The 12,630-nt window shown below is 47.6% G+C and overlaps 1 protein-coding gene across 4 annotated transcripts in view; it reads left to right on the top strand.

Moving 5' to 3' along the window:
• Nucleotides 1-12,630, top strand: part of CACNA1B (calcium voltage-gated channel subunit alpha1 B) — a gene marked incomplete at both ends in the record, with an annotated part of 195,796 nt that overhangs the window by 132,231 nt on the left and 50,935 nt on the right. For all 4 annotated transcript variants that reach the window (XM_079706058.1, XM_079706056.1, XM_079706057.1 and 1 more), the window contains 3 exons: nucleotides 8,499-8,625; nucleotides 11,322-11,451; nucleotides 11,689-11,748. In XM_079706058.1, coding sequence (XP_079562184.1) covers nucleotides 8,499-8,625; nucleotides 11,322-11,451; nucleotides 11,689-11,748 — 317 coding nt within the window. The remainder of the gene's footprint in view (nucleotides 1-8,498; nucleotides 8,626-11,321; nucleotides 11,452-11,688; nucleotides 11,749-12,630) is intronic.

The following is a 12,630-nucleotide window of genomic DNA, read 5'->3' as shown; positions in this document are numbered from 1 at the left end:
CTGACACAAGCCTTTCTACTTTGCTAGGGTGTTTAAGGCTTTAACTTTGACTCTAAGAATTATTTTAGTTTTATGTTACAAGTTATGAAATGTCATATTTTATAGTTCTAAATCTTTTTCCAGGTTTCATTATGATTTCTTATTTGATCCATTAGTTATTCATAAGTACAATTTTGAATTTCCAACTGGCAAAGATTTCTTTATTGGTTTAAAAATATTTTTCCTGTTGATTCCATTTTTTTTCTTGTATTTTATCACCCCTTGTATTTCAGATCATCCATTTGGCTTTTTGTCCCTTCTGCATGAAGAACATCTTTTCTAATTTCTTTTAGTGAGGTTTGATGGTGGTAAATTCTCTCAATTTGCCTGAAAAATCTTTTTGCCATTGTTTTTGAAAGTAGTTTCAATTTGTATGGAATTCTAGTTGGTTAGTTATTTCCTCTCTGTGTTTTGAGACTATTCCACTGTCTTCTGCCTCCTGCTGTTTCTGTAGAGAAGCTAATCATTAGTCCAAATGCTTCCATTGTGTGGCTCTCTCTTCTCTCTATGGCTGCTTACATAAAAACCTTTTTATTATGGAAAATCGAAACAGTGTTAAGTAGAGACACAAATATAATGAACCCCTATTTGCTGCCACTCACCCTCAAAGCAATTATCCACATTTTGCCAATCATGTTTCACTTTTTTTTTCCCTTTTAATCACTTTAGGTATAACTGTGTATGTAAGCATCTCTAACAGTTAAGGATTTAACAACTACAATAGCATTATTACACCTAGCAAAGTTTATAATAATTTCTTAGTGTTATCTAATACCTATCCCAAGTTCAAATTTTACCAATTATCTCAAAAATAACTTTTTACTATTGATCTGTTTGAATCAGGATCCAAACAAGCTTTGCTCATTTGACTTAGCTTAATCTGTTTGCGTCTGTTTTACTCTGTGACTGTTTTCTGCTTGCCATTTATTTGCTGAAGAAACTGTAAACCATCCTGGATTGGGTTGACTGCATCCTGGTGTCATTTAGCACATTTCTCTGTCCTCCGTATCTCCTGTTAACTGATATTTAGATCCTAAAACAGGCCGTCTGAACCTTGGCACTATTGAAATTTTGTTGGTGGTGGCTGTCTTGTGCGTTTTAAGATGTTTAGCAGCTTCCCTGACCTTTCCCTCTAGATGCCAGTAGTACCCTGTAGTTATGACAACCAAAAAAAAAAAAAAAAAAAAAAGTCTCCAGACATTGCCAGGTATCCCTAGGAGGCAAAATCACCCTTGTTTGTGAACCGCAGATCTTGACTGTGATCAGGTTAAACTCTTTGGGGAAGCTTCATAGGTGGCTGGCTGTGTGCTTCATCTCACGTGCCATCCGGAGCCACATACCATCTAGTGTTTTCCTTTGGGCAGAGCCCGATCCATCCACTGTAAGGTTCTCCACCAACCTTTCCCCTAATGATCTAGTGGGCACTGATGATGGTCACCCAGATCTGTGATTTTATTTGGCATTTTCAGTTGTGAATTTATAATTCTATCATGCCCTCTGCATTAATTATTCTGACATTTTCTATAAGGAAGAACTTCCCTCATCAACTCTTTGGTTACCCTGAAATGCAGTTTGTATTTGTATTAGCAAGACACATGCTTAATTCCGTCCCTTTACATATGAGTTTTCAAAGTAGCAAGTTGGTACACTAGGAACTCCAAATACAGTCATCGAGAGCTTTAACAAAATTATTGTTCTGAATCTTTGGATTTTAACGTGTTTGGTGTGTTTCAGTCCTTTGGACTCACTGTTCTGATGCTCAAATTGTCCTGTCTCTGGGTAGTGGGAGCCCCTTAAAGTTGGCTTTTTTACCTTCTCACAGCCTGTTGTCTTTGACAGCTTTCTGCTTTCATCTGTGACAAAACATTCCAGGATCATTGTGTACCTTTCCTGCCCAGACCTGGAATAGGCCATTTCTCCAAGGAGACCTGTGTCCTGGACACCTGCTGTTTTTCCAGATCTCCCTTCCCGTCCTTCAGGGTCCTTTTGCCTCCAGTGGCCTCACCTTCAGCTCCTCTTTGGAGGGCTGCCCTTGACCACTAGAGGTGCTTCCCAACACGTGGGGGATGGAAGATGGAAGTCCCTGAGGGTTGACTCCCCCAGGTGGCCCTCACCAGGCAAAGGAATGTGGGAGGTGAAAGCCCAGCCCTCTGGCTTCAGGTCTGACAACTGTGAGGCTTAGTTCAGACCCCAGGGTCCCCCGAAGGAGCAGCTGATGCTATTGCAGGACTTTATCTGAAGCTCCGCCCCTCTTCTGGCCTCCTTCTCCGCCCTGGTGTGCCTTCTTGCTCCCTTCCAGTTCCTTCTGGGAGTCCATCCTTAGTCAGTCCCTTGCACGTGGACCCTCATCTCATGGTCTGCTTCTGTAGAACCTGATCTGAGATGCTGTGGTTCCTTTGGTGAGAAATGGTATTATTTACCAATGTGGTCATTGCTACTAGATATTTACTGCTTTCAGGCTTTTTAGGACTTTTTTTTTTTTCTTTTTTAAAAAGAAGAATATACCGTGTATTCTTTTGGCATTTGTAATTCAAATGTAAGATTATAGGATTTTTACCTAACTACTTAGATTTTATATTTGTATCTCTTTTCTGTTACCCTGAAAAATTTGTATTTTTGTCTCTTTTTTTTTAGAGCAGTTTTAGTTTCCAAGTAAAATTAAATGGAAAGCACAGAGACTTGCTGTACACTCCCTGCCCCTGCCCCGTCAGCCTCCCCCACCCAGTGGTACATTTGTTACGGTCAGTGAGCCTCCATGAAGCACCGTTGTCACCCAAAGTCCAAGGTTTACAGTAGGGCTCACTCTTGGTGCTGTACCTTTTAAAGGTTTGGGCAAATGTATAATGACCTGTGTCATTATAGTATCATACAGAGTAGTTTCACTGCCCCAAATTCCTTCTTTTGTCTTTTTACTTATTCTGTTTTTTTAAATAGTATTGTTTAAAAAAATTGTATTTAAAAATTTTTTGCCCCTACCATGTAGAAATGCAAGCAATTTTTGTCCTTCAGTTTTGTGTCCAGCCAGAGTTGCCAAACAGACTCTCTGATTCTAAATAATTTTTCTGCTGTTTTCTATGTAGACACACTTATACTGCCTATGATATATAATTTTTGAGCCATGAACTATTTAACATCTCTTTTTCAGTTTCCAATTGTAAAATTTGAATCTTAATTAACCTTTTGGTTTCTGATTATTGCCTTAAATTGCAACTTAATTGTACTGTGATTAGAGGACATGACCTGCATGAGGGTCTTCTTTGAGATGAGAGATTTACGACCGCTTTATGGCTTAGCATGTGGTCGACTTCTGTAAATGTTTTATGTATGCTTAAGAGGAATATGTTTTCTCTTAATTTGGGGAACACTTGGCTTCTTATATTTGTCTGGTAGATCAAGTTTGTTAGTTGTGTTGCTAAATATTCTATATATTCACTAATATTTTGCCACACTGACCCCTCGATAATTAAGAGAGGTGCATTGAAATCTCTTTCTGTAGATCTGTCAGCTCTTGCTTTGTGTGTGTCTGTGTGTGTATGTTTTTTTTTAAGTTTCTATATTTAATGCAGTTATTTTGAATAGTTTGAAACACGCAGTTCAGTATAGGAAACATGCTAACAGATGACCAAGTACTATTGTGTATGTTTCTAAAATAGTAACTATGTGTTTCTGAATCTCTTTTGTTAGGCTTTTTCTTTTATTTATTCTTTTTTTCAAAAAAAAGCTTATGTTAAAATATATGTGTTTGCTTTCTATATTTTAAGCCACTTTATGTATATTTAAAATTGCTGTGTCTTACTGGAGCTGAACTTTTTGTCATCTTCTGCTGACCCACTTTAACTCTAATAATGATTTTTTCTTATATTGTATTTTTCTGATGTGAATATATACCTGAGTTTTGTTTTATTTTGTTTTTTTAATGAACGTTTGCCAAGTGTACCTTTTCCCATCTTTTGACTTCCAGCCTTTATGTGGCCTCGATTTTAGGCTTGTCTCTTGGAAACTACATATAACTGTATTTTTAAAAATTCCATCTGGATGATCTGTGTCAGTCAGCAACCAGGTTCCGTCTGCTTGTATGTATTGTGATTATTAGTTTACTTGGACTTGTGACATTTGTTCCATTTTTCCTATGTTTTTTCCTCCTTTCCTTGCTTTTTAGTATTGAATAATTGGTTGTTTATTTGCTTTCATGTCACATTTTTCTCTCTATATTAGCTTATAAACTATGAATTATTTTTTAAGTGGTTATCTTATAATTCTATCATGCATGCATAACAAAATCTATAGTTATTTTATTAAGTTCTAAGACCTTAGAACAGCAGCTGCAATCACATTTCCCCCAGCTTCCTTGTTAGCATCCAACGTTTTAGTCCTTTTCTCCCCCACAAAATAGATATTGTTATTGTTCTGACTCCGTAGGCATTCAGGATGAACCCTCCCCAGAACGTGTCACTTTTGCAGGAGGGTTATTTTGAGCTAAGGGCAGTCGAGTCCCTGTGGGTTCAAGAGAAGCAACTGCCCCTCCCTTAACTACCTAGAAGAATTTAAATTGGGGATTTTTCCCAGGAAAGAGTTATTACCAGAGATAAATGTTATCTGAGTGGCCCCATCTGTATGGCAGGGCAAGCATCTAATTACCAAAAACCTGCCCTTTTTTATATTGTCCTATGAATGACCCTCCTGTCCTTGGAAGCCCCAGGCTCCTGTCCCATTCCTTAGCTTAAGGTGGTGTATATACTTCATTTACCCTTCTGTCTGACCCTCTCACGTATGTGTGGTTCCCGTATGTACGAAGTTAAATTTGATTTTCTCCTGTTAATCTCACGTCAGTTTAATTCTTAGACCAGTCAGAAGAACGTAGGAATGTAGAGGAAAATTTTCTTCCTTCCCAACAACTTTATAGAGATTGTGTTTATTTATTGATAGATTTACCAATTTCTTACATTGCAGACCTTCCTTTAATATCATTTTCTGTCTTCCTGAAGTACAGACCTTCCTGCTCTAACATTATGCATGCATTTCTGAAAATGCCATGTATTGAGAATAACAGGCCTTGTAGAAAAAGTAAGGTTAAGAGCAAATTATTCAAGATATGCAACTCTTTAAACAGAACACTAACATAAACAAGAACAATCCGAGTGCAAAATGATAGCGAAGTTAAATCTCTGTTTGCATTTGCACCCAGTATCAAGTCTTCAGCCCTGCATCCTCCTCGGGGCCCTTTGCTTCTGGCAGAGACCAGCCTTGTCTTGCTCTGTGCAGCAGTGACTGGAGGGGAATGAATCGGGACCGACAGAGGGGCTCCCTTCTCTGCCCTGCTCTCCTCTCTGGGATTTTGCCCCTCATTCCCAGACACTTTGTCGCCCTCAAACCCCGGTCTTTTACTCCTCCTCCCAGTAGGCATGTTGCTTTCTGCTTCTGACAATGGGGAAACGGCCCCACGTGCACAGGGCTCGCCTCGTGCCTCCTTTTCTCCCAGGTTCTGTCCGTGTCAGCTGGTTCCTGTGCCTTTAAACAGTTACGTATTTTTTTCAGCTTTTATAGTTGTTTTTAGTAGGAGGATGAGTCCTTTTTAAGCCTCTCTGTCATAGGCCATGGAAGTGCTGGGTCAATTTTATAGACTTCTCTTGCTTGTTCATTTTTTAAAGACTCATTTTTTAAAATTTCTTTACATATTTATGTTTAGTTCTTTTATAGTCCTCATCTAAAGGTACTTAGATCTGAAGTCCATTGGGGGTTATATATATATTACTTGTTTCTGTTGTCTTTCACCCACCTTGTATGGGGGTGATGTTTGTTTTCTGGTCCTTGTATGTTTGCTGATGTTTTTTGTTTTGGGTTCATATATGACTGACCGCAATCCACCCTTTCTGAAGTGGGCTTTGTTCGATAATCAAGCCCTACAGAAAAAGAATTGTTTGGTTGCTTTCTCAGTTCTCCCAGGGATGGTACATAGCTATAGGAGAGAAATTCTTTGGACATGTTGGATGCCTGGGGACATTAGGCTTAAGTCCTCTTCAAGTTGGAAATGATTGCCTTGGTCGGTGGGGATTCTGTGGGCCAGGTGAGGATTTTCTTGTCAGAGAGGACTAACCTGTGCTTTCCTGGAAGCCCAGTGCACCACCCGCCTGGTCTCCCTTCAGTCCTCTGGAGGGAGTGGTTTAATGTGGTGCCTCACCCCAGCTTTGGTCGATCATGTCCCCACAATGTAATTCCTCCGTTCAGCCTCAGTTTCTTAATCTGCAAACTGGAGGTAATAATACGTGCCAGTAAGTGCCGTTGTGAGAATAAAGCACCTGGACCAGCCCGGCACATGTTGTTTTCAGTGAACGTTCTGTTCCTTTCTTTATCCACCCCCCTCCCCCATATCTGGCCATCTGGCTTGATTGTCTTCTGTTTCAATGAATTAATTTTTGTTACTTAGTCTTTTTTTTTTTTTTTTTAAACAGCTTCCAACAGGATATTTCCTTAGTCTGTTGTAGTTCTCCTTTTGATCCTCTCCCTTTATTCCTGGTCTGTTTTGACTTAATTGATGATTTCTGCTGTTGTTGTGGTAGTAAATCTATTTCAGGGGAAATATTTTCATCCAGGCTCTGGCATCTTTGTTCCACTTTTTTTGAGCAGAAAAATTCTTCATTCAGTGTATATTGGTTCCTTTTTCCCAGTTTACTTGTCCTTGGGTTTGCTTAATTGTTATTGTGGAAGAGTCTGAAAAGCTGTGGTTTTAAAATAATAAATGTTTCTTAATTTAAAAGTTACACATGCTAATCACAGAAAAAAAATTTAGTGTTAAAAGTATAGTGAAGAGAATTGAGATTGTTATCAGAAAGCCTTTCGGAGATCACCACAGTTACTGTTATTTTGGTGTTATTTCTCTCCCTGTATATGTTATTTTTCATAGTTGAGCCCATCTGGAATATACAAGTGTGTAGCCTGTCTTTTTTTTTTTTTTTAACTTACCTTATCATAAGCTTCTTCTTTAAAGTTTATGATAAGTCATTTAAACTATTTGTATGCATTTTTAATATTCATAGTATGATGCTTCCTGTAAGTATTGCACACTTAGTTGATCTCCTATGGTTATACTTTTCATAGTTTTTGTTATTGTAAAAGAACTTATAACAAGCACCTTTGTGAATACAGATGTTTGTGTGCATGCTTGATTTCCTTAGGAGATAATTTTGTACAAATTAAATCAATAGACAGAATTTTTTACTTTAAATAAGTATTGCCCAGTTGCTTTCTTAGAAGATGCTATAATTTATGCCTTCAGCCAGGAATTGAATGGTGCTGGGTGGTGACAGCTGACATTCTAGGAAGCATCGTAGCTGCTGTAGCTCAAGCTGGTTTCACGTTCGGGTCAAGACTGTTTTCTCTGGCCCGGCTGTTCTCTGCAGGACTTCAGAGTGGCCAGCAGCCAGGGGAGAAGCTTAGAGCCTTCGTCTTCACACATGCTGGAGGGAACCTCCCTCATTTCTGCCTTTGTGCTTCTTCCAAGAAGTAAAAGTGAGGTGGACAGTGGGCATTGGCTCCAAGTCACTGCACTGTCCTCCCTGGCATCCCTGGGGTCTCAGGAACTGTTACCGGCAAGAATGGAAACATACATCAGGATAGTTAAAAATGAAACAGTGTTGTGAGAAACATACTATGCAGAACAGCAAAATCTACTTAAAAACAGTGGTCACAGCCATTTTAGCCCTGGGGACTTTGATTTGTGGGTGCCAAGAGGAGGAGGGGGTGCTGATAGCGCAGAGGATGGGCCTTAGGGAAGAGGGGGGATGAAGAGCGAGGAGGAAGGGCCAAGCGGGTGTGGGGGCGACGGCAGTGCCCACGTCCTCCCTGGGTCAGTGTCCTCTGCGGGCCTTGTGCGGCGGGTCAGGCCTGACCGGCAGGTTCAGGAGAGCGGCCTCAGGCCAGGCCGGCCCCTCTCCTCGCTGCCCTGTTGGCCCTGCCCCAAACCCCTGCAGCGACAGCAGGAGCTCTCACCAGGCAGCCCGGGATGCCTTCTCTCGAGGGGTGAGCCCTGAACTGGGATGGGGGAACCTACTGGCCCTGGTCTCTGGGGCTGAAGGCGGCTTTGATGTTCTTAGAACATCTAGATTTATGACCCCTAGGGAAGCAGAGAAGTCCACAGCCAGGGACGCCCGCTGGGCTTGGTGCTGCTCCCCTAGTGACCCTGGTGAAGGGAGAGGTGAGGCAGGGCCTCTGGGTCTCTGCGGCAGACGGCCCAGGTCCTCGGCACTGGCACGGCCCTGCCGTCGTCCGCCTCAGTGGCGGCCTGGCTGGGATCGGAGGGGCCTCATGTGAAGCTGTGCTCTTAGCCGCACGCCCTTCCCTGGGTGGGTCCACGAAGGCCTGTGGGGTTGGAGCTGGGAGAGTGTCTGTCGCCCTGGGGCGAGACCTGCGTGATGTGGGTTTATGAGCCACACCCCTAACTTGGTGGCTTCGTGTCCTTGCAGGTGGTAACGTGGACCTGGAAAGCCAAGCAGAAGGGAAGAAGGAGGCGGAAGCTGACGATGTGATGAGGAGCGGCCCCCGACCCATCGTCCCTTACAGCTCCATGTTCTGCTTAAGCCCCACCAACCTGTGAGTCTTGTCACCAGCCCGTGTCCTGTGCCTTCCTCTTGTCCATGGCCCATGTTGCATGTGTACACGCTACCAGCGAGTGCTAGATGTGACCTGCTCCTTTACGTGTATTAATATCGTGATTGATCACCACAGCATCCCACAAAGCACACACTACTATCACCTCACTTTGCAGATGAGGACACAAAGCCACAGGGAAGGCCGGTGTCCAGACACACAGCCCGTCCATCTCGGTGGTGGAGCTGGGATTTGAACCCAGACGGTTGGTCCCAGGGCCTTGTTCTTAACCCCCACTGCAGCCTTAGTTTACCTCTGCACACACACGCCCAGTTTACATCCGTCGTGCATATGTGCTGCCCTCCGCCCACCTTCCATCAGAGCCAGCAGGTGTGCGTCACAGTCACTCATGTGTCTGTGCACATTTTCTCCCCTCTGTTTACACCACCATGAGTCTCATCCACTCATCAGTCCACCTGCCTTCATTAGCTCAACCAATATTCACGTGCCAGACAGCGTTCTAGGTGCTGGGAATACGTGGTCATGAGCAGAACGGACAAGGGCCCCGTCCGTTCTTAAGCTCACAAGCGAGTGGAGAGGCAGACAGGACATTAGGGAGGGGATGTGAGATGGTTCATGGAGGGAAGGGCTAAGAGGAAGCGCAAAGCGGGGACTGGAGATGCAGACGGTGGGGGCTGCTGACATGAAGTGGAGTGGAACAGAGACGTGGCGGGGGGTCGTGAGAGCCCACCAGGCAGAGACGCAGAGCAAAGGCGGAACCACACCACCCGGGGGGGCAGCGCAGCAGGGTCTGAGGAACTCGTGCTCTGTGCTTTACCCACATGTCCAGCCAGCCCTTCTGCCCTGGGCATCCAGCAGTCTTTCCACCAGCCCCCATCGTCCATCCTCCCACGTTCCTCCTTTCAGCATACGTCTGTGGGGAGCTTGCTCTGCTAGGGGCTTGGAGTAAGATGGCGGTAGAGACGGGTAAGGCCTCGGCCTCCAGCACCAACCGGGTGGTGTCCGTCAAATGAGTACAACGTGGACGGTAAAGCAGGGAGGTCTGGTGTCTTGGAGCAGGTGGGGCGAGTCAGGGGAGCCTTCCTGGAGGAGGTGAGAGATCTCAGGTGAAACCTGAAGGGTGAAGAGTTAAGATGAAGAGGGAGGAACCAGTATTCTTGGAGGGCGGAGAGAACTTAGAGTGGTCCAGAAGTGAAAGACATCAGGCTCAGAACAGCTAGCGACAGTTGCATGGAAAAGCACAGAGGTAGACAGCGCTGTTGTGTGTTCTGTGGAGAAGTAGAGGTGACACCGAGAGCCCTGAGAAGCTTGAGAGGCTGTAAACAGTTGGGGGTGAGTGGTCACTTGGTTAGACTGCACTTCAGCAGAGCCCTTTGGTGGGAAGACAGGAGACGAGACAGGGAGACCGTGTAGTAGGTGGCCGCGGTTTTCAGGAAGAGAAGGTGGTGATTTGGTGAGGGTAGCCAGAGTGGAGGGGTTTGGGAGCGAAATGCTTGGGGAGAAATTTTGGAGGCAGAATCTGTAGGATTTGATGGCAAATTAGATGTGGAAGGGGATGGAGATGTGAGGGATGGCAGCCAGGGTTTCTGCTTGACGGCTGGGGGCCCGGCCAGGCAGGGGGTGGTGAGCACAGACCCTGTGGAGCCCGGGGCAGCTAGCAGGTGGCACGTGGCCGGGGGACTTGGGGGTCTGAGCGAGGGTGGAAACTCAGCCACAAGATGGACCGGCAGCTGTTGATCAGAAGGAAGGGGGCTGGGATGGAAGAGGGCCCGAGATGGAGCGTCGTGGAAGTGGAAGGAAAAGGGTCTCAATTAGGAGGGAGAAGTGCCGGCAGGTCGCTCGGGGGCCTGGGAAGGCCAACTCCGGGGAGCGTGCGGGCTGGAGCTGGACACGGTGGTCAGGCTGAGGAGGACACAGGCATAAAGTCCAGTCCCTTCCAGGGACAGAGAGACGTGGGTGTCCTTGGGAACGCTCCGCGTTGGCGAGAGGAGCAGGTTGGACGGGCTGGTGGGCAGCGGTGGAGCCAGCAGAGGCAGGAGGGCGGCCCCCGTGAGCACGTCCTCCGGGATCGGCTTCACTGTCCCCTGCGAGGCCTTTGCCGGCCTCCTGGGCACTGTCTCCTGCTGAGTCGTGGTGTGTGTCAACACCTGAGCATCTCCTGTTGCTTTATGTTTACCGGTGTCTTGTTCACCACTGTGTCCCAGCCCAGAATGTGCCTGAACAGAGCAGAATAGTGGTGGGTGGAGGCGGGCAGGTGCACACATGCAGCTCTGGCGGCTCCGACGGGGGCACCACGCCCAGCACTGGGGCTCGAGAGGCACCTGCTCTCCACGGGACTGTTGGTACTCGGCCTCTTCCCCCACCCGCAGCAGAGCTGGAAGCCCGTCCAGGGCACGGCAGCCCCACAGCAGGTAGACGAGCAGGCCTGGCTGGGCCCCAGTGGAACTTCATGTAGTGAACGGGCCAGACCGACTTGGCCTGCAAGCTGTGGCGGGCTGGCCCTGCCCAGGGTTTCTGCAGCCTTCCCGCCACCTACCTTCCCAGGAATCTGGTCCCCATCAGTCATCTGGCCGCTATCTCCCGACCACAGGGACACGTCCCAGAGCTCAGCTCTTCCTACGGGGAGGGGCCAGCCCAGCCCTCCATGGGCCTTAGGTGACCCGTGCTTTGCCTTCCAGGCTCCGCCGCTTCTGCCATTACATCGTGACCATGCGGTACTTTGAGATGGGCATCCTCGTGGTCATCGCCCTGAGCAGCATCGCCCTGGCTGCCGAGGACCCTGTGCAGACAGACTCACCCAGGAACAACGTGAGCGCTGCCGTCGGGCCGCGGGGGGTCTGGGGACACGAGAGAGCGGGGCGTGCCCGGGATGGGAGGGAGGGCGGGCTGCCGCTTCAGGGGTGCGCTCCCACAGGGACGCTGGCCTCCCCTCCCCTCCCAAACCCTTGGCCGCAGGCCCCAGGCTGATGGGTTGTCGTTCAGGCTCCGGCCCCTGCTCGAGCTTCTGGCCTCGCCTTTGAGAAAAGCCTTTCCTTTTGGTTCCAGGTGCTGAAGTACATGGACTACATCTTCACAGGCGTCTTCACCTTTGAGATGGTGATAAAGGTGAGATGTGTGGTTGCCCTGGTGACCCCGGGACTCTGCTCATCCCCCTCTTGACTGAGATGGAGGCACGTGGCAAGTGTGCCCTGGGCATGCACACATGTGTGATGACATGAGGGCACCTGAGCCCTCAGGTAGAGGTTGTGTCTTGTGGAGACACAAGGCCACGTTTGTTAAGGATTCGCCACAGCATCACGTCAGCCTTAGGAGAGCTCGCAAGCGCTGGCCCTGGTCTCCGCTACCTGCTAATGGAGACCCTTCTCGCGGAGGGGGACAGGCTTTCCTTACGGTGCGGCGTGAGCGCAGCCCGTGCAGGGTTGTCTCAGCAGAGGGGGAGGCCGCGACCTCGGCCGGAGGAAGGAGAGCAGGGACAGGGCGGTGGCCTCAAGGCCCAAAGATCACGGCAGGTGGGTGTTGAGGACTCACTAGTGTTTGATCCTAGATGGAGAGTGACCGTGTCGCTGTTGCGACTTCGTCCCTCCTGTAGGTGTTGCCAAGTGGCCCGTGCTTTCCACACGGGTGCGCGGGCGGCGCAGCCGGTGGGGGCGGGGGGTGCCCACGTGCTGACTCAGGGCGGCTTCTGTGTACGCGAGCACGCGCTTCAGTTCTCTCCCAAATTCCTGGGGGAGGCGTTATCGGTTCATTTTACGAACGAGGACACGGAGGCCCAGAGGCGTTAAGGTGCCGCTGCAGGAGGGGCAGAATCCGGCAGCTCTTCCTCTTGCCACACGGGGCTGGCACTCCTGGGTCTGGCGGGCGGCGTGCTCCGGGCAGCGTGTGCCTGCAGCCCAGCGATGGAGGAGAGACTCACTCAGGCTCCACAGGAGCGGGGGGGCCCGGGAAGGATCTCAGCCAGTCATGACCATGCAGGGTCATTGGGTCAAA

This window comes from Hyperoodon ampullatus (assembly GCF_949752795.1).
Source record: "Hyperoodon ampullatus genome assembly, chromosome: 6".
Lineage (NCBI taxonomy): Eukaryota > Metazoa > Chordata > Mammalia > Artiodactyla > Ziphiidae > Hyperoodon > Hyperoodon ampullatus.
Note: the sequence above shows the minus strand (reverse complement) of the source record. Positions and strands in the feature narration are given on the sequence as shown.